The sequence below is a fragment of the Giraffa tippelskirchi genome, chromosome 6 (assembly GCF_054371585.1).
Source record: "Giraffa tippelskirchi isolate mGirTip1 chromosome 6, T2T-mGirTip1v1.2.pri, whole genome shotgun sequence".
NCBI classification, from domain to species: Eukaryota; Metazoa; Chordata; class Mammalia; order Artiodactyla; family Giraffidae; genus Giraffa; species Giraffa tippelskirchi.
Genome location: NC_137280.1, coordinates 129,263,285 through 129,284,527, shown reverse-complemented (window position 1 = coordinate 129,284,527; position 21,243 = coordinate 129,263,285). Strand labels below are relative to the sequence as shown.

The 21,243-nt window shown below is 37.4% G+C and overlaps 1 protein-coding gene across 7 annotated transcripts in view; it reads right to left on the bottom strand.

Moving 5' to 3' along the window:
• Positions 1-6,439: 6,439 nt before the first annotated feature.
• The window catches only part of LOC145511529 (uncharacterized), a 636,615-nt gene continuing 621,811 nt past the window's right edge, over positions 6,440-21,243 (bottom strand). For all 7 annotated transcript variants that reach the window (XR_014057920.1, XR_014057918.1, XR_014057919.1 and 4 more), the window contains 3 exons: positions 15,612-15,725; positions 10,841-11,113; positions 6,440-7,395 (listed from right to left, as the gene is read on the bottom strand). Coding sequence is in view for 1 of the 7 variants with exons in the window: in XM_081504979.1 (XP_081361105.1) it covers positions 11,019-11,113; positions 15,612-15,725 (209 nt within the window). In the remaining 6 variants the exon portion in view is untranslated. The remainder of the gene's footprint in view (positions 7,396-10,840; positions 11,114-15,611; positions 15,726-21,243) is intronic.

Here is a 21,243-nt window from a genome sequence, read left to right as displayed (position 1 = left end):
ATTCTGTCAAACATTGAGAGAAGAGCTAATACCTATCCTTCTAAAACTCTTTCAAAAAATTGCAGAGGAAGGAACACTTCCAAACTCATTCTACAAGACCACCATCACCCTGATATCAAAACCTGACAAAGAGAACATACAAAAAGAAAACTACAGGCCAATATCACTGATGAACATAGATACAAAATTCCTCAACAAAATTTTAGCAAACAAAATTCAGCAACACATCAAAAAGCTCATACACCATGATCAAGCTGGGTTTATTCCAGGAATGCAAGGATTCTTTAATATATGCAAATCAATCAATGTGATTACACCATATTAACAAATTGAAAGATAAAAAATATATGATAATCTCAATAGATGCAGAAAAAGCCTTTGACAGAATTCAATACCCATTATGATTAAAACTCTTCAAAAAACTGGCATAGAAGGAACCTACCTTAACATAGTAAAGGCCATATATGATAAACCTACAGCAAACATTATTCTCAATGGTGAGAAACTGAAAGCATTCCCCCTAAGATCAGGAACAAGACAAGGGTGTCCACTTTTGCCATTATTATTCACTATAGTTCTGGAAGTCCTAGCTACAGCAATCAGAGAAGAAAAAGAAATAAAAGGAATCCAGATTGGAAAAGAAGAAGTAAAGCTCTCACTGTTTTCAGATGACATGATACTATACATAGAAAACCCTAAAGATAGTATCAGAAAATTACTAGAGTTAATCAGTAAATTTAGCAAAGTTGCAGGATGCAAAAGCAATACTTAGAAATCACTTGCATTTCTATATACTAAAAATGAAAAATCAGAAAGAGAAATTAAGGAATCAATCCCATTCACCATTGCAGCAAAAGGAATTAAATATCTAGGAATAAATGTACCTAAGGAGACGAAAGAACTGTACACAGAAAATTATAAGACACCGATGAAAGAAATCAAAGATGACAAACAGATGGAGAGATATTCCATGTTCCTGGGTAGGAAGAATCAATATTGTGAAAATGACTATACTACCAAATGCAATCTATGGATTCAATGCGATTCCTATCAAATGACCAATGGCATTTTTCACAGAACTAGAAGAAAAAATTTCACTATTCATATGGAAACACAAAAGACCCCGAATAGCCAAAGAAGTCTTGAGAAAGAAGAATGGAGCTGGAGGAATCAACCTTCCTGACTTCAGTTTATACTACAAAGCTACAGTCATCAAGACAGTATGATACTGACAGAAAAACAGAAATATAGACCAATGGAAGAAGATAGAAAGCCCAGAAATAAACCCATGCACCCATGGGTACCTTCTTTTTGACAAAGGAGGCAAGACTATACAATGGGGCAAAGACCAGCCTCTTCAATAAGTGGTGCTGGGAAAACTGGACAGCTACTTGTATAAGAATGAAATGAAAACACTTCCTAACACCATACACAAAGATAAACTCAAAATAGGTTAAAGACCTAAATGTAAAACCAGAATCTATAAAACTCTTAGAGGAAAACATAGGCAGAACACTCAATGACATAAATCAAAGCAAGATCCTCTATGACCCACCTCCTAGAGTAATGGAAATAAAAACAAAAGTAAACAAGTGGGATCTAATTAAACTTAAAAGCTTTCGCATAGCAAAGGAAACTATAAGGAAGGTGAAAAGAGAACCCTCTGAATTAGACAAAGTAGTAGCAAGTGAAACTGACATAGGATTAATTTCCAAAATATACAAGCAGCTCATACAATTCAATACCAGGAAAACAAACAACCCAATCAAAAGTGGGAAAAAGACCTAAACAGACATTTCTCCAAAGAAGACATACAGAGGGCTAACAAACACATGAAACGATGCTCAACATCATTCATTATTAGAGAAATGCAAATCAAAACCACAATGAGATATCACCTCACACTGGTCAGAATGGCCATCATCAAAAAGCCTACAATCAGTAAATGCTGGAGAGGGTGTGGAGAAAAGGCCACACTCTTGCACTGTTGATTGGAATGTAAATTGATACAGCCACTATGGAAGACAGTATGGAGACTCCTTAGAATATTAGGAATAAAACCACCATATGACCCAGCAATCCCACTCCTAGGCGTACACCCTGAGGAAATCAAAATTGAAAAAGATACATGTATCCCATTTTTCATGCAGCACTATTTACAACATCTGGAACATGGAAGCAACCTAGATGTCCATCAACAGATGAATGGATAAGGAATTGTGGTACATATACACAATGGAATATTACTCAGCCATAAAAAGAACACATTTGAGTCAGTTCTGATGAGGTGGATGAACCCAGAACCTATAATACAGAAGTGAGTCAGAAACAGAAAGATAAATATCGTATTCTAAAGCACATATGCAGAATCTAGAAAAATGGTACTGAAGAATTTATTTACAGGGTAGGAATGGAGAAACAGACATAGAGAACAGACTTATGGACATGGGGAGAGGGGAGGAGAGGGTGAGATGTATGGAAAGAGTAACATGGAAGCTTACATTACCATATATAAAATAGATAGTCAACAGGAATTTGCTGTATGGCTCAGGAAACTCAAACGGGCTCTGTATCAACCTAAACCGGGGGATGGGAGGGAGGTGGTAGGGAGGTTCAAAAGGGCGAGGATATATGTATGGCTGATTCATGTTGAGGTTTGACAGAAAACAACAAAATTCTATAAAGCAATTATCCTTCAATAAAAAAATATATACAAGAAAAAATAATAAAATGTAGATCATTAAACACCATAGAGTCCTATGCTAAACAATTGTAAATGGCAGACATTAACATTAATCTTAAGGAAAATTACATCCCTAATTCCCTTAGACAAAATAGTGGACCAGGTTATTGATGCTTTTTTTATTCAGTTTTTTCCCCCATCATTTAATAAAAACACATTATTGAAATCTAAATGAGATGGGACAATCTCAGTAAATTGCTTTTTTTCCCCCTCGCAAAATGTTATAACTTCACCTCAGTTCTAAATGAATAATAACCTCACCTTTAATAAAACCAGTTTGTTCACTGTTCAAGTAATATATATATTTCAGATAATAAGAGGCAAAGGAATGAAAATATTATCATTCCGATCTTTGACTGTATGAAAGATTTGTTAAATTTTTATTAAAATACTCATGGATTATATAAGTAACTGCACTGGAAGGAATATGCAATATCCTTGAATTGGTGACATATTATTTCTCCCTTCCCAGCTTTATTGAGATATAATTGAGATACAGCATTGTATTAATGTAAGGAGTACATAAGGTATACATAGTGATTTGGTTCATGTATATATGGCAAAATGATTACTATAGTAAGTTCAGTTACTATCCATCACTACACATAGTTACATGTTGTTTTTTTTTTTTCTTGTGATGAGAACTTTTAAGGCCTACTCGATTAGCAGCTTTCAAATAACAGTATGATTAAACATAGTAGCTCTGAGGTAGATTACACCCCCAGGACTTACTTATAACTGAAAGTTTGCACCTATTGACCATCTTCATCCCTCCGCTGCTGCCTTTGTCAACCACCAATCTGCTCTGTTTCTAGGAGTATTTTCTTTTTTTTCATATTCTACATCTATGTGAAATTATACAGTGTTTTTCTTTCTATCTGGTTTATCTCATTTAGCGCAATGCCTTCAAAGTACATTTATGTTGTTGTAAGTGGCAGAATTTTATTATTTTTTATATTTGAATGTTATTCTGTATTATTAATAATATCTATATAAACATACACATGCATATGTATATTCCAAAATGCCAATGTCAAGGAACACAGAGAAGGTCAAGAAACTCTTCTAGATCAAAAATACATTATCAATAAATGCAATATGTGATACTAATTTTGATCTTGGACCATCAGAAAAATACTTACAAAGATCATTGTTGGAACAATTTATAAGACTTGGGATATAGACTATGAACTAGATAATGATATTATATCAATATAAAATTTCCTGATTTTTATAATTGCATTGTGGTTATAGAAGAGAATGTCCTTATTCTTTATAAACATACTATGAAACAGATTAGTAAGGGAACATGTTGTCTTCTCCCTACTCTTAATAGGTTCAGAATAAATAATTTGCATATAAACAGAAGTATATACATCTCTTGATTCACATCTCTATCTAATGAAAAAGATATAAAATAGAGGAAAATACGAACAGTTAATGGAACTGATAAAGTATATATAAAGGTAGTTTATACGGTTCTTGCAAATTATACCAAAATGAAGAACAAACTTATGGTTACCAAGGGTGGAAGTGGGGAATGGGGCAAACTGGGAGATCAGGATTGACATATATACACTACTATGTATAAAATAGACAACTAATGAGAACCTACTGTTTAGCACAGGGAATCCTACTCAGTGATCCGTGGTGACCTAAATGGGAAGGAAATCTAAAAAAGAGTAGATATATGTACATGTATGGTTGATTCACTTTGCTGTACAGCAGAAACTAACACAACATTATCAAGCAACTATACTCCAATAAAAATTAATTAAAATTGCTTTCTAACCAGTTTTTAAAAGACCAAACAATGCTGAATGGTAAATTAGCTGCAAGCACAGGAGAGAAAATATTGGTCAGGAAAATTAGTTAAAATAGCAAATGAAAACTGGTCCTCTTTGAAATCTCCTCCTAGCAATTTTCTTTCTTCTATTTCAACCCCCAATTTGCAAAAGGAAGAAGCAAAGCAAAATATCCACACCTCACATGTAGAGTACAGATATTGTTATCAACTTACTCTAACAAACACCCAACGTTTCCTTATTCTTTGATGTGAAGTTCTAATTGCCTAGGCTTAGAAAGTTGGTCAGAGATTTTAAGACAAGAGTTTTCAATAGTTGAAGCACCTCTTCTTTCAAATTTATATATCTAAGCTAAACCTTTTCTGATCTTCTCAGATGAAAAATTCTGCCAAGCGAAATAGAAAGTACTGCCTAATTCAGAATGTGTCTTGGAAGGCATAAGTTTATGATGCTGAGAGCAAAATGTCTATTTTCCTCTTTCAAGTAACACCATTTTGTACAAATACCTTCTTTTAATATGAATATTTCAGTTGCCCAGATCAAAATATCTTTAGTCTTAAATGTATTAGGTAATAAATGCATTTATTAAAACACTTGGTAATATTCTTTAAAAAATAAAATCATATCAAAATTAAAATTCCAAAAATATTCTAGTTACAACTTACCCTTCCTTGTCTCATCACCTGACAGTGCCAGCACTGAGCTCCAGCCCCATCACATAGCCAGCTAGAAAGACACGTGATTTCCTGGCTCTATACTTTCAGCCCACTATTTTGTCTACCTCAAGTTCCATATGCCTTCTCTGACTATCTAAAGCCACACATTCTTCAAGACCTAGGCCAAAGCTCATTACTTCTGGAGGGCCTTTAGGATTATTCCAGCAGGACTTCTGGCCTTACTCTTCTTTAACTGACCCTTCTTTATTGTTTCCCAGTATCTGATCCACGTTGCTAATACAGCATCCAAATCAGAGTAGGCTAGGTTGTGCTGTGGTAACAAAGACAAAATCTCAGAGAGTTAGAACAACTGAGGTTTCTTTCTCCTCATAACTGTCTTGAGGATCAGCAGGTAGGGCTTTCCTCAGGGTGGTCACTCACAGTCTAAGGCTGATGGAAAACTGACCTTGACATGTGCTTCCATGATTGCACATCAGAGGGAAAGGAACATGGAAAATCAGGAACTGGCTCTTCAAGCTCCTCATCAGAAATGGCTTAAGTCACTTATGTTTATTTTCTCTTGGTTAAAGAAGTCATATGAGCATGCCTAATTTCACAGGAAGTACAATCTTCTTGGAAGGTGATTGAAGCAGCACAAAGATCTCTAGTCACAGGTTTTTTTTTTTTTTTTTTTTTTAACATCACACTAACATTATTGTGCCTATCAGTTTTCTTCAGGGAATTGTGACTGCAGTTTTTATGTCCTAGTCATCCTTCCATTCAACCCTTCAAGCCAGTGTTTAGTATGAAGTAGGTGCTTACTGCCTTTTGTCTGACTGACTGTGCACTGAGAGATTTGCCCAAGGTTGTAGAACCTGTGGGATTTAGATCCATGTCTCTGAATTTCTAGTCTTTTCACTTTCCACTACACAATGCAATTAAAAATCCATAGACTTTCCTGGCATGGTCTCACTTGAGTTGCTACTTGCCTATAGGAACTACCCTAACTTTACTATAGTAGTTAATATTTACCGGCCTCATCTGTATGTAATAACCCATTTTAGAATACGTTTACAGCCAAGAATACAAACAAAAAATATGTTGATTAAAATCCCATAGATGAAAACACATTTCAGTATTTTTAACCTGCTGTGATTTTTCACTTTTGCTTTTAAAAGTCTTTCTTCCATTATTTCTCTTTCATGGCTCTTTTCATTGCAAGCTTAACCACAGGGTCTTTTAAAATTGTATGCTTTTAATAACAAAGGCCAAGGAAATTCCAAAAGCCTTCAAAAGGTACAGGAAATATCAAAGTCTAAAATAATTCTTCAAAGTAAATTTCACCAGGGATGCCACATGTGCTTGGTTAACATGTGAAATTAAAAAATGTGATTGTAAAACCAGATTCCCATTCATCTTGATGATGATGATGATGAAGAATTTTTCAGGTGCCAGTGGAACACTGAGCTACTAATAACCCTAGTCCTCTCCCTCTGGAAATGAGAAGAGTGGAACTGACTGAGGCAACAGTGCTGAGCAGTGAGATGCTCTGAGAGAGCTTTTGTCAGTTAGGTACATTGAATCATTATCACTTCAGTGAATGGCAACAAAATAGGCAATCTTGTGCAGATCAGGATGGCTTTCAGTGCAAGTCAGAATTTCAATGTGTGGCAGAAAATGAATAGAGATGATAAATTCAGGAGGCGGCATGCAGGAGTAGCTCAGATGCAAAGCATCTGTTGTTGCCTGGCTCCCAGGAAGCTTGAGTTACAGGGAGGGTTTCTCATTCTGCTATAATGTCTGTCAGGTTGAGGAGCCAGGTCAGGGACTGGTAAGTGTTGTGGCTCCTTCTACCACCAACCACTGACATAGGACAAAAGTAAAATTGCCTTGCTTACTCAGGTTTCCAAATGCAAAATGGACCCAATTTGTATATCTTTGATTTGGGATGATGCTTCAGTATCTCCCTGTGAGTGTGAGTAATCTCTTAAGTGATAAGATCATTTTATGAGGCTTCTAACTAAGATGAACAAGCCTATTTTGCTAACATAAAATTGGCAGGAACTTGAGCTTGAAATTTGAATGGGGTCCAAACTGAATATTTGCACAAGTTTGAAGAGGCACAGATGATTTTATGCAAATTATTTGTTCATGGAATGCTTCCCCAGGCACATCTGCAGGCTCATGTGGGCTGAAAGTGCGAAAGAAGAGAGAGACACTTTAGTTAATATGACTGCCTTTTTGGTGTGTTTGCTTCTTCTTAGTACTTAGAAATTAAATTAGAAAATTGAAATCTAACATATATGCAGAACTTTTATTAATATAGGACCTAGGTTAAGTGCTTTGAAATTACTAGAGGTACTATTAATATTATTATTCTCATTTTACTGATGAGGAAAATGAGGCTTAGGTGCATCCAGAGTCAAGCCAGTGCCCCACAACAGTGAGTGGCAGATGGCACTGTTTTTTCAGAACCTTCTTAGATAATACAGAGTAACTCTAAGGGACTGAGTTATTACTTAATACTCACATGAACTTGCCTGATAAAAAGAATAATAGAAACTCAGATAAAAAAAAAACTTCAAATTTGTCACTCTTACCCTAAACTCTTCAGGACATTCTTTATGAGGTAGGGCAGCTCCATTCATTTCCAGGAAACTAAATAGAATACCCTATTAAACCAATAGGCCTTTAGATTTTGATGACCTAATAAGCACCCCACCCCTGCATAATATTATTAGTGAGAAAGGTAGAGAATTCCTAGCTTTTCCTATCTGATATATGCAATTCAACTATTAGTATTATGTAGGCTTGACATAGATTGCAGTAAGGGGTCTGTTTATACTTTATTTGATTGGCCCTCCTCTCACTCCTGTTTCCCCCATTCTCATGGTTCAGATTTGGAAAGTTAAGATGTTGTGCTAGAAAGATGTTAGAAATGGATGAATGGGACTTGGGACCTTACTGCAGTTTAAGGGCTTATAATCTCAGAGAAATCCTCCTTCCTGAGTAAGGTTTGGACAGGCCAAAGATGCTGGAATCTCCCCTGACTCCTTCTTTTCATGCTGATAGATCAGCAATCTTATGAGCCCCCCCTCCAAAGATATTTTGAATTTGGCCAGAAACCATTACCCCTGCATTCTGGGCTGATCTCGTGTCACATCTCACCTGGACTAGTCCTACTCTCACCCATTGGGAGTGCTTCACTGGTCTTCACTGGTCTCCTTGCTTCCACCTGATACCACAATACCACTGTAGCTTATCCTCACAGAGGCTAGAGTGACGCCTTTAAAGCACAAGTCATATCGCCCTAACTCTTCCACCCAAACCCGCTTAGAGGCTTCCCATCTCAATCCATGCCCTTTTGGATCTCTCTGATCTCATTTCCTGCCACACTTCCATCTCTCACCCTGCTCCAGCCTTACTAGATGCTTCTCAGGATACTTCTGGTATGGAGCAGTTTCACGGGACCCACCTCCCTATAAGAAATCCTTTCCTCCTGTATTCTCTCAAAACTTCTGCTCACTTTGTTTAGATTTGTAAATGTTCAAAGAAATACTTTCCTCCTTCTCATTTCAATGCCTTTGGCCACACTGTACACTCTTATTATATTTATCCTTAACACTTATCACATAATATATCCTATATTTAATGTGTTTATTTATTGTCTGTTTTCAAGTAGAATGCAAGTTCCATGAGAGTTTGGACCTGATTTATTTTGTTCACTGCTTAGTGTTTGATGAATGACTAAATGAGTGGCATGGAGCAAGGAGGTGGGACCACATTTAGGGGGTTTTGGTTTAGAGGCCAGGAAACATGATAAAATTAAAGCCAATGTGTAAAAAATAATAACATGTAAAAATATATATATATTTGATAGTCACTCCCCAAATAGGTGTATTCCATAGACATAACAAGTGTTATTTCATAGGCATCCAGATTTTCCTTACAGGTTGAGAAGGTTTAGCTCAGCTGGTAAAGAATCTGTCTACAATGCAGAAGACCCCAGTTTGATTTCTGGGTTGGGAAGATCCCCTGGAGAAGGGATAGGCTACCTACTCCTGTATTCATGGGCTTCCCTCGTGGCTCAGGTGGTAAAGAATGTGCCTGCAATGCAGGAAACCTGGGTTTGATCCCTGGATTGGGAAGATTCCCCTGGAGAAGGGAAAGGCTATCCACTCCAGTATTCTGGCCTGGAGAATTCCATGGACGATATAGTTCATGGGGTCGCAAGGAGTCGGACACAACTGAGCTACTTTCACTTTCACTTGAGGTCTAAATCAAATTTTGATGAAGAGTTCAAAAGGGAGGAAAGAAGAGTTGTGGGAAAAAATTCTGTCATCCAAAATCTCGAAGATAATAATTGAATGAGTAAGTTGAAGTCAACTTGGAGTTTGGAGTTTTTTGCTTCTTTAAGACACAGCTCAAATTCAACATCTATTGAACATCTACTGTATGTGAGGGACTTTGCTAAGTGATAACTTAAGTTGTCACATCTAAATGCATAACAACTTTATGATTTAGGTCATTATGATTCCCATATGTAGTTCAGGAAACTGAGGCTCAGAGAGTTCAAATAATGTGTCCAAGGATGACCTGCTGCTCTGATGATTCTCTTTTATCAAGTCTCACTCAGCTACTTTGGATGTTAAATGATCTCTTTTTTCTCTGTACTCTGACCATATACTGACATGTTCTCAGGTATTGCATACCTGTCTCATCAAGACATAGTGAATTACTGTAAAAGATGTACTGTTCAAGTACATCTAGACTCAACAAATGGTACTGGACATATTCTATAAATGCTATATTCCTTTGACTAAAGAGCCAATTAATCTATGTGAAAAGGAATTCTAGTTTCTAGGACCAATTAGTTTTAAAAGTATTGACACATTGAAATGATCACTGGTTTGCAATATTCTCCATAAAAGCTTCTGGTCATCACTTTTATTGAAGCATACTAGTATAATCTTTCTACAGATATAAATATATGATGATATGCATTTTTATTTTTATAAAGAGAGTGCTCTTCTAGAGTATTTTAGTTCCTATAATTCTAGAAAATTTCAGGTTAGAGAATTGATTATATCACAAGTGTACATTTTAGAAATATGGAAGATATTTCTTGCAACTATTTCAAGAATTCCAACTAAAGTTAGCATACAGAAGAGGTCAAAACATGACTGTATAATGGTTAAAGACTTCAGCCGACTAACAAACTCTGACTCCTTGAACAAGTGTCTTAACACCTCAGAGCCTCAGTTTCCTCATTTCTATAATGAGCTAATGCAGTTAAAGCATTGACCACATTTACCAGCTTAGCACACAGAAAACACTTGATAAATGCTACTGATTATTGTGTTGTTACCTTTATTAAGAGGAAGTGTCATATGGCAAAAGATTGGAAATCCCACCCCAAATATCACTCTTCAGAACATGAATAGTAATGGGAAATTATGCTGGGATATCACATAAACCAAAATCAATAGGAGGTAGAACTTGAGTCCTTTAAAATTATATAGAAACAAGTATAATGACAGAATGGAATTATATGGAGTTTCACCTCATGTGTGACACCCCGGCAAACAGAAAATAAAGCTGAAATGGAATACATTTCTGTCGACGTGAAGCATTACCTCTTCCCTTCCTCTCTTGTTACCCAGACTCTCTGTTATGTTGTTTTTAAGCCATTTTGTGGCGTGGTGCTCCTGCTTCTTTCTTCAATCCATTTTTCTCAAAAAAATTCTGCCAGGAGATCTGAGAGCAGATGGTGCCTTATTGTTCAGGAAAGTAGTACTTTTGCTGAGTGTTTGATCACACTTTTCTGTCGGGGACTGGCTTGTCAGCGACTTGTGCCATCATGGTAAGATAATATGTCAAGGCAAATGAAAACAGCGTATTTGCTAAGCCTGTCAGAAGATATATTGACAATTGCATCAAAACTTGAAAGTACGCCTTCAATCGTTAAAACATATGAAAGGAACTTTCATTTTGTCAAGTAAATCCAGGTTTGAAGCCTGTGTATATATCATCATACGAAGAGAAGCAATCTACACAGATGGTAACACTAACTTCTGAGAACATCTACCTAACATAGGAAAGATAAAGTTTGCTTCATGTAGTCAATAAACACCATTGGATCCCCTTCGTGTCATGCATTGTGCTATGCACTGGAGGTGAGTCAGACACGGTTCATAAGTTAATGTGATTCCAGTCTTGAGGATGAGAAAAACATCTTAACAGATAAATTAAGCTACATAATGAAAAATTATGTAAAAAAGCTATATAATGAAAAATATGGTTATTCTTTCCTTCCCTACCCCATAGGCTAGTGGGTAGGGAAGTCTTTATTTCTTTCTCCTGATTCTCTCTGTCTTTCCCTTTCTGGCTGTGCCCCAGGAGGCGGGCCCCAACTTCCTGCTCCCTTACCAGCTGCCTTCGAGTTGAGTTTAGCCAAAGGTGTCAAGGGCAGGAGGGTCAGAGCCTTGACGGTGTTCTCCCTCACTTCCTCCTGCTTCGACACCCAGCTTCTAATAGTGGCTGTGTGCTTCCATGGGTGTTACTGCTTCCATCCTCTGCCTCTCCACAACTCCAGCTCTCACTGGATTCTGAGTAACCCTGCCCCCTCCTTCCTTAAAGCGAGGAAGCCTTCGAACCTGGGTTTATTCAACAAACTGAACATACTCCTTCCTTCCCACTTCAGCTCTCTTGGTGGTAGCAACTTCCACTGTTGCTATTCTCTGGGTGCCTCAATATTTCTTGTGTGTCCCCTTAACTGTGCATCCCTCAGAGGTGGATCTTTATTTCAACACTCTTCACTTAAAACAACTGAGTTGAAGTCTGTTTCTTACCAGAACTCTGACAGATATAAAGACTATAATAGAGGTACTAATAGAAGTACTAGTTTATTCAACATTCATTCAATCATAGACTATTTATTGAGTGCCTATAGGTGACACTGAGTTAGTCGCAAGGTATACATCAGTACTTGCTAATAGACCTTGATGGAAATTTTCTGCATTGCCCAGTATGCTAGGCACTAGGCACATGTGATTACTGAACACTTGAAATACAGCAAATGTGATTGAGTCATTGAATTTAATGTTAATAATTTAAATTTGTATAGTCACATGCAGCTGTTAGTCAGTGGCTACAGTATTAGCACCAGTATGGACTCATTTGAACAGGAGCCCGAATAACTATTTCTTCTGGCTGGATGCCGAGTTGGAAAAAGAGCAGGATTTGTTCTGGGAAGGTGACATTTGAGCTGCTCTGTAGATGAGTGGGTCTTTACCAGGCAGATAAATGTAGAGTGCATTCTGGGCAAAAAGAAGGTCTTATGTAAATGCTGAGAGGCTCTGGCATATAGAAGATAAACACAAAGTACCACACAGTATTCATAGTGGTTAGATAATAAGGATTAAGAGGAATGTGTTGGAAAAGAAGCTGGAAACATGGGTTGGAGCTGCATGGTGAGGAGTCTTATTTCATGTCCATGTTTTGCTTATCTTTTTTACTCCATAATCACAGAACCAGGTGGGTCGTTTTAAAACATGGATATTTAGCATGATAGTAATGATACATACATATTCCTTTAAAAATATTCCATTGACCTTTCAATTTCAAGAAATACTTCAGTAATTATTTACTGTATACTCAGTTTTGTTGCTGTCTATTCTTTGGACTTATAATACATTAGTGACCTAGCTTGATCCAGGGACATGCAGCATGCCACGGAGGATAGGTGGGATACATATAGACAAGACTTGAGAGAATCAGAGAAGAATTCCAGGATAGACACATTGTGATGTCTATGCTTGGTCTAAAGAAGGGGTAGGCTTCCCCCGTGGCTCAGTGGTGAAGAATCCACCTGCCAGTGCAGGAGACGTGGGTTCAACCCCTGGATCAGCAGGTAACCCACTCCAGTATTCTTGCCTGAGAAATCCCTTGGACAGAAGAGCCTGGTGGGCTTCAGTGCATGGAGCCACAAAAGAGTCAGACACAACTTAGTGACTAAACCCCAACAACAACAAAGAAGGCACAAGAGTTTTCCAGGTGAATCTGTGTACCTGTGTGAGCTGCGTATGAGAGGGGAGGAGTGATGGGAGTGCAGCAGAATGTGTTCCTGTCAGAAAACCTTGAATGTGAAGTAATGACAGGACTAAGACAAAGTTGGTATGGTCTAAAGGATCAGATCTAAAGAGCTCTAAGGTATAAAACAATCATTTCAGATGGATATCTGTATAGAATGGTTTGGAGAGATAAAGACTGGAATGCCAGTTAGAAGACTGTATTAACAATGCAGGGAAATCGTAATGGTGATTGAAAACGGGTAATGTGTGTTTGATGGAGAAGGAAATGGCAACCCACTCCAGTATTCTTGCCTGGAGAATCCCGTGGACAGAGGAGTCTGGTGGGCTGCCGTCTATGGGGTCGCACAGGGTTGGACACCACTGAAGTGACTTAGCAGCAGCAATGTGTGTTTGAATACAGATTCTGAGCAATAATTTCTCATTTGTGATCTTTCACACTTCCCAAACTTATTTATGTTTCTCTGAAAAATAAAATAACTCTGCTTCTGTTCTGGGTCATAAAAATAGTAGCTGTTAGTTAACAAGTAATTCTTATGTGCCACTCTTCCATGTCTTTGCATGCTGTATATTAATTTCACGGAATCCTCAAAACAACCCTATTAGGCAGGTACTATTAATATTATCATTCCCTTATTTTACAAATGGACAAATGGCGGTTCAGTTAAATAATGTTCTTCAGGTCACCCTTAGTATTATACAAAGCAGGATTTAAATTTTGGCTTTCTGCTTCTAGAACAGACTCATTAAGTTCTATCTTTTATAAACATGCTAAAAATTACTCTATGCTGATACTTGGTCACCATTTGTTGATGAAGTTGTCTGTCCCTTTATCTTGAATACTGAGTTAACCTGAATATAAGATCATCTAATATAGAATAAATTTCAAAAAAATGTATGTCTGCCTTACAGCCTTTGAACAGAAAAGGACACTCATTTTATGACGGAAACACATAAGTGCCAATGCAGCCAAGATCATCTGCTCTTAAGCCATCCAAAGAGATTACCTAATTTACTATGCTATGATTTTCTCCCTAATAACCTTAATGATCAAAATACTTTTCATTTTAAATATTTCAATGTGAATAATATTAAATGTTAATATTATTTTAAAGAGATTTTAAGTGGATGTGGTTGACGGATTTAGAAAGTATCTTTTTATAGACAAGATTATTGCTAATGAATATTGAAATATATGTTACTAGAGGCTTGATGGAGATTTGTAGCTATTGTAGCTATCTGTGTTGATAAGACTTACCTTAAGATCACCCATTGCAATGTAGTATCATCAACTCTCAACTGTTTTTTTTTTCTAAGGACTTCTCCTATCCAAAGCTATATTCCAGCAAATTGAACTGAGTGATGTCCTTGACCAGAGTTCTAGAAAGTAGTTTATTGTTATCAGAAAAATTACCAAGAATACTTAGTATAGGGTAGGATCTAAATCTCTTCTCACTTCAGATATGTTGTAAAAATAATATAATTTTGTGAGAGACAGGAAACTGCCTGGGTGTCCTCAAAACCCAGCTTAGATATCTAACTTGCATCTTTACGACATTCACTTATGTACTCTGGCGGCCCATCAGTCTTGCAGAATTCCATCATCATCATATGAGACAGCATTCACTGAAATAGAGTATGCCATCAGTTCAACCTGGTAAACTTCCCACTGTATCTGACCTCATATTGATATCCTCTCACAACAACCTGTCTTTCTTATAAATAGAATTATATTAGTTTTCATTAAAAAAGCAGTTATAAGACAATTGGATGCAATGGAGTGAGGGAGAAGAGCTTATGACTTTTGGTATCTTTTGACATTCTTCCGAGTTGATTGCTTTGGACCTCATTCTTTAGGGGAGGACAGCATCAAAAGAAACCATAGCACACACTAGTTTTTAGAATAATAACAATAGCAAGTCAATATTTACCGATAAGACTTCTTAAGGTGCAGAAATGTGGAACACTATGATATGTTTAAGAATCCAGGACCATGAGAATTTTTGGTTGTGCTGAAGCATAGGATATGTGGGGAATATTAGTGAAAGACGAGGCTTTAAAAGGGTGTGAAGGCTGGATCATGAAAGGTCTAGATCCACTCAAAAGAAGTTGGATTTTATCCACCTGCAATGGAGAACCGCTGAAAGCATTAAGTAGAGAAATTATATAAACACTGGCGAGCTCACTTGTACTTGCATGATAAAACTGTAAGCCAGAGCTTTGTTATCATCAGTCCTAGAGCAGCATGGGATTTACAAACTCTTCACTCCATTCTGTTCCCATGTGTTATTTAACTAAAGGACTAGGGGACTCTCACCTCTAAAGCATTGATACCAGGCTTGGCACATGGAGATGGCAGATTTGGTTGAAGCTAAGAATGCTTGGCTGCGTTGGACTCTCCCAGTGGAGTTCTGTTCATTTTCCAGGGAGCCTAGAGCCAGTAGAAATCAGTTGAAATCAGGTCAAGTTATCATCAGTGAACTAAAATCACAAGAGTGGCTAATCAACTGTTGTCAAGAGAAAATCCTAAGTCAAACATATGGAAAATGAGGCTTATGAATCATAGCACCAGCTTGGCTTCAACCCTCAGGCGAATGAAACTAAATCAGTAAAAATATATTCAGTAGAAACATGACTTGTTCTAATTCTGTCTAAGGCAACTAAGTTCTAGAAGCAGAGCGCCCTCCACAGAATTAAAACGGAACACTTTTTCTCTACTCCTGGAGTTGGAATAAAAGTTCAATGTGTTGGCCTGACTCTTTCCAACTGTGTAAATATTGGACAAGTCACTTAAATGCTCTAGTCATCATTTTTACATCTTAAGAAAATTACCAAGTAAGACTGTCCAAATCTTCCTCAGAGGGCTTGTAAACTTCAGGAGTGCCCATGTCTACCACTTGCACAGCCACTGCTAACTGCTAAGTCACCGCAGTCGTGTCCGACTCTGTGCGACCCTATAGATGGCAGCCCAGCAGGCTCTGCTGTCCCTGGGATTCTCCAGGCAAGAACACTGGAGTGGGTTGCCATTGCCTTCTCCAATGCATGAAAGTGAAAAGTGAAAGTGAAGTCGCTCAGTTGTGCCCGACTCTTAGCAACCCCATGGACTGCAGCCTACCAGGCTCCTCCGTCCATGGGATTTTCCAGGCAAGAGTACTGGAGTGGGGTGCCATTGCCTTCTCCACAGCTAAGCCCCTGCTAAATAGCACAGAATTGGGCACATGGCAGGCATCTAACGGATGTTTGTGGAAGTTATGAATGAGTGAGAGAGAAGAACTCATGCTGTAAGCACATCATGAAAAGGCTTTGTAAGCCAGAGAATGCCATATATATGGTTGTATTACAGTGCTTCACATTCTAAGTTCTTTAAAAACCCACTCAGGTTCACATCAAAATCACATCCTATGTAAAAGATCTACAATCACTTTTCCCCTGACACCAAAAAGAAAGAGCTAAACTAATTGTCACTTGTTATTTGTTAGACCACAGTGTGCAATTTTTCCTGTCATTCCTTATAGCAATTCTAAGAAGTGAGAATGATCATTAGCCCAATTTATAAATGAAATCCAGCCTTAGGTAAGCTAAATAAATTCCCACACCCAAGATAACACTGCAATGAGAGGTGACATTAAGACCCAGTCTGAGGTCTGTCTGTTCCAAGGTCCATGATCCATTCTACTCCTCAAATGAAAACCTTAGATTTTCTTTTTATTCTAAAATTTCTTGTAGTTAAAAAAAAATCAAACACTAAGCTGTCAGGTCCTACTGAATGAGTCTACTGAGTGAAAATTAAATTACTGAGTTCAGTAGGGCATCATATTTTAATTCAGTAGGTGTCTTTTCAACCACCAAACACTATAATTCCCAAACACTATAATTCTATTAATACTGTTTTTTTCTAAGGACTCAACTTATTTGGATTTATCTCCATAAAATCAATATGAGAGGAAAGGTTGGGTTCTTCATTCACAGACTTGGGTTTCAATCATTTTTGTGTGTGTGCAATTCCACTTCTTATTATTTTTCATCTTTAAAGCTTAAAATTCTCCTCAAACAGTGTTCTTCTCTAGAAGATGATAGTTTTTTATTTATGTAATTATTTAATATATTTTTGATGTTTTTAGAAGTAGGAGGCACTATCCAAAGGAGAAAAAAATGTAAAATATACTGCCTAAAGGTCTAAGTAAAAGTGAAAAGAAATGTGAAGTAGTTGAAGTCAAGTAAAAGGGAAGTTCATTATAAGCAAATGGGGGAAATTCAAGGATACCTTTTGCCAGAATTACTGCCTGGTTCACCATTGTCTCTCTGTTTCCCTCCATCCTTTCCTCTTTTTTTAATCTTCTCTCTCATCACTTTACTCACAGTCAGCTATGCTTCAGGGGAGCCTCAGTTCTTGTAGTTGTCTCTCCCAATCCAACATACTCAGTATTGGATATATTATTTCAAAACCATGGGAAAGACAATCCAGTCAAGGACCTCCTCTGTTCCAATCACCCGTGGTCCCTGTGGTTGGGTTGTCATATTGCATGTGATATTCACTGGCATATACGGGCTTTCTATCAAAGGGCATAGGCCAAGAGAAAATAACTGGTGACTTTAATATAAGAGGATGGATGTTCTGCAAATACAACAATAATGGGAACACTATTCAAAGAATGATTAGCAACTCTATGAAAGGAACATATGATAACATGTCCATATGTGCATCAGAGGAGATGGAATCTAAATTTTCAACTTCAAAAACAAAGTTAATTTGTCCAAAATATTAAGTTCACATTTAAGTTCATGAAGAACCAATCCAGATTATCCTTTAAATACATTTGCTTTTAGTATAGGCTAAAAGTACATTATCCCCAAACAGTTCGCTGAATAATGAGAATATTAGTTACTAAATTAACTGGGGTTATTTGATTGCTTTATAAAAATATTGGCAGGAAATACTGTCTGAAAATTCAAGTGCTATAAATATTTAAAATTTATAACTGATGTGGACTTTTATATTGATCCACATTATTCAATTGATCAGAGCAGTTCAGTTAAACCTTTAATTAACTACTGAAGTCTGCTTATCTGTTATCATCCAAACATGTCATCAAGAGAAATGAGAGTTCATCTAAATGATGTCATCAAATATTTCTGTCTTCTTTTATCTCTAAGCATCTCTGTTCTTCATTTCCTTCATCTCTGAAATGGAGTCTGAAATCAAAACTTATTCTGAATACCTACTGGGTGCAAAATATGGCACTAATTACTGAGGAGTGTGCCTGGCCTGAACATTTTTCAAGGGACTTTTTGAGGGTCAAAGGAACTGAAAGATTGAGTGAATTTGAAAAGAATAAATTGTAATACATATAATATTGTTATTTTGTGTTTTTGGATCCTGTAGCACATCCAAGGAAATATAAAAGTCTTTTGGTCTTCTAGGCATCTAAAAATGGAAAGCTGCCACAGGAAGAATCTATTGCACAAATAGTGATTAATATGAAATAGCTAATTAGACTGAGCCCCTGGAGAAGGTACAGAAAGCTAAGAGATGGAGAGGTGCATATTGCTCTGTTTGTTCTAGCAAAATGAAAGCCTTCTCCCATTTACATTTCTTCTTATTAGTATGCTACTTGGACTATCAGCAGATCCCATTTTATTCTGTTTGCAGGGCTTTAAGAAGGTGACTGAGGGGCACCTAATGAAGAATGACAAGCACCTAATATCAGTCAAATGTTTCATTATTCCTTTTACATTAATCTCCCCTTCTGCAAAGATTAGAGTGCTTAGCTGGAAAAACTAAGAGGAAATATGGACAGCATGGAGATCAAATTAATCCTGGCTTTTTGAACATAGGTAAAAAGTTTGGATGAATGTTGAAAAAAGTAGTAAAACCAGATTCCATTTGAACAAGAGCATTTTAACCACTGCACAAAGCAGAGTAGTCTGTGCATTTGGACATCTCTGGCCTTAATTGAACTCATGAAGAACTGAGTGCTTTATAGATTGTGTGATTCCTAGCTCAAGTCTGAATTGGCAAATAAAACCCCTGCACCTTCAGGTTGTATTATAAACTCAGCATCCACCTCCCACAAAGAAGTTTTCTGAATTATTTCTAGAAACATCTCTCAAGCACAGGAAGTAACTTTCTGCAATTATCCATGCTCACTGGGCGAAAGTTCTCTACTCTTCCTCTGAGTTCTATCAGAGAAGTCCAGAGAACTCTCCCAAGTTTGGACCAGCTTCCTGAGAACTTAGAAGAAAGATAGGGTTTAGTGGATTTAATTTATCCACCCAAACCAGAGAAAGGAACTGGATTTTCCTATAAACTTAACCCTCTTCCTTTTGCACAACTCACCAGCCATCTTCCACCTAAATTAGCAAGGAGTGTTAAGTAGAAAGAATGCTGCTATCTTAAGCCATTTGTTGAGTTCTTGCTGTTTGCTAGACACTGAAGTGAAGGGCTTTACATTAATGATTTAGTGTAGCCTTCAAATAGCATCAATATATTTTTATTTTACAGATAAGGAGATTCCATCTTTGTACAGAAATCCTGGGTGTTGAAGTAAAATGTGATTTCTCTTATAGAAGTAAATCCTTTTGGGCCAGACCATAAAGATTCCACTAGCAAGACATCTCTCCAAATAAAGCTCTCTTAGCTTCCTGAACCTACCCTGGGCAAAATGAATCTGGATAGTTATGGCATTGTTCTGGGAGATGGATGTGACTAGGGGGAAGTATTGGGAAATTATGATTTTGGAGCAAACAAAATCTTTATAAAGTCAATCACATCTTGCACAACACAGCAGTATAACTTATATCTGGTCATTGCTATGAATCCAACAAATTCTTCTGTTTTCGCTAGTCAGATGATTCTTTTTAATTGTTATTAGTCAGGACCAAGGGGCCAATATTAGAAGTATACTGTTTTGTTTTTTTTTTTTTTTTGAATTGTGGTAGAAGTCTCACGTAGTTTCCCAGGTAGTGCAGTAATAAAGAATCCACCTGCAATGCAGGAGATGCAAGAGACACAGGTTCAATCCCTGGGTTGGGAAGATCCCCTGAAGTAGAAAATGGCAACCCATTCCAGTATTCTTGACTGAAGAACCCCATGGACAGAGGAGCCTGGTGGGCTACAGTCAGTGGGGTCTCAAAGAGTCAGGCATGACTGAGAACACACACACAAAAGTCACATAATATAAAACATACTGTTTTGACCATATTTAACTGTACAGTTTAGTGGGACTAGGTACATTCACATCGTCAACTCTCACCATCCATCTTCCAAAGTTTTCATTTTACTAAACTGAAACTCTGTCCCCCATTAAACATTTAATCCCCATTCCCCTTACCCCCACCCCCTGGTCACTGGCATCTACCAGTATACTTTCTGACTCTATGAATTTGACTATTCTAGGTATTCCATCTGGAGAAGGCAATGGCAGCCCACTCCAGTACTCTTGCCTGGAAAATCCCATGGACAGAGGGGCCTGGTGGGCTACAGTCCATGGGGTCGCTAAGAGTTGGACACGACTGAGCGACTTCACTTTCACTTTCACTTTAATGCACTGGAGAAGGAAATGGCAACCCACTCCAGTGTTCTTGCCTGGAGAATCCCAGGGACGGGGGGGCCTGGTGGGCTGCCGTCTATGGGGTCGCACAGAGTCAGACACGACTGAAGCGACTTAGCAGCAGCAGCAGCAGGTATTCCATCTAAGTGGAATTAAACAGTATTTGTCTATACACTATTATGTAAAGAAGAGATAATTGATAAGAACCTACAGTATAGTTCAGGAAATTCTACTCCATGCTCTGTGTAATGACCTAAATGGGAAGGAAATCCAAAATAGAGGTGGTGTACACAGATCTGATTCACTTCACTGTATAGCAGAAATTAACATACCATTGTAAAGCAACTATACCCCAATTTAAAAAAAGAAGTATACTGTTTTTCATACAACTTTTACCTT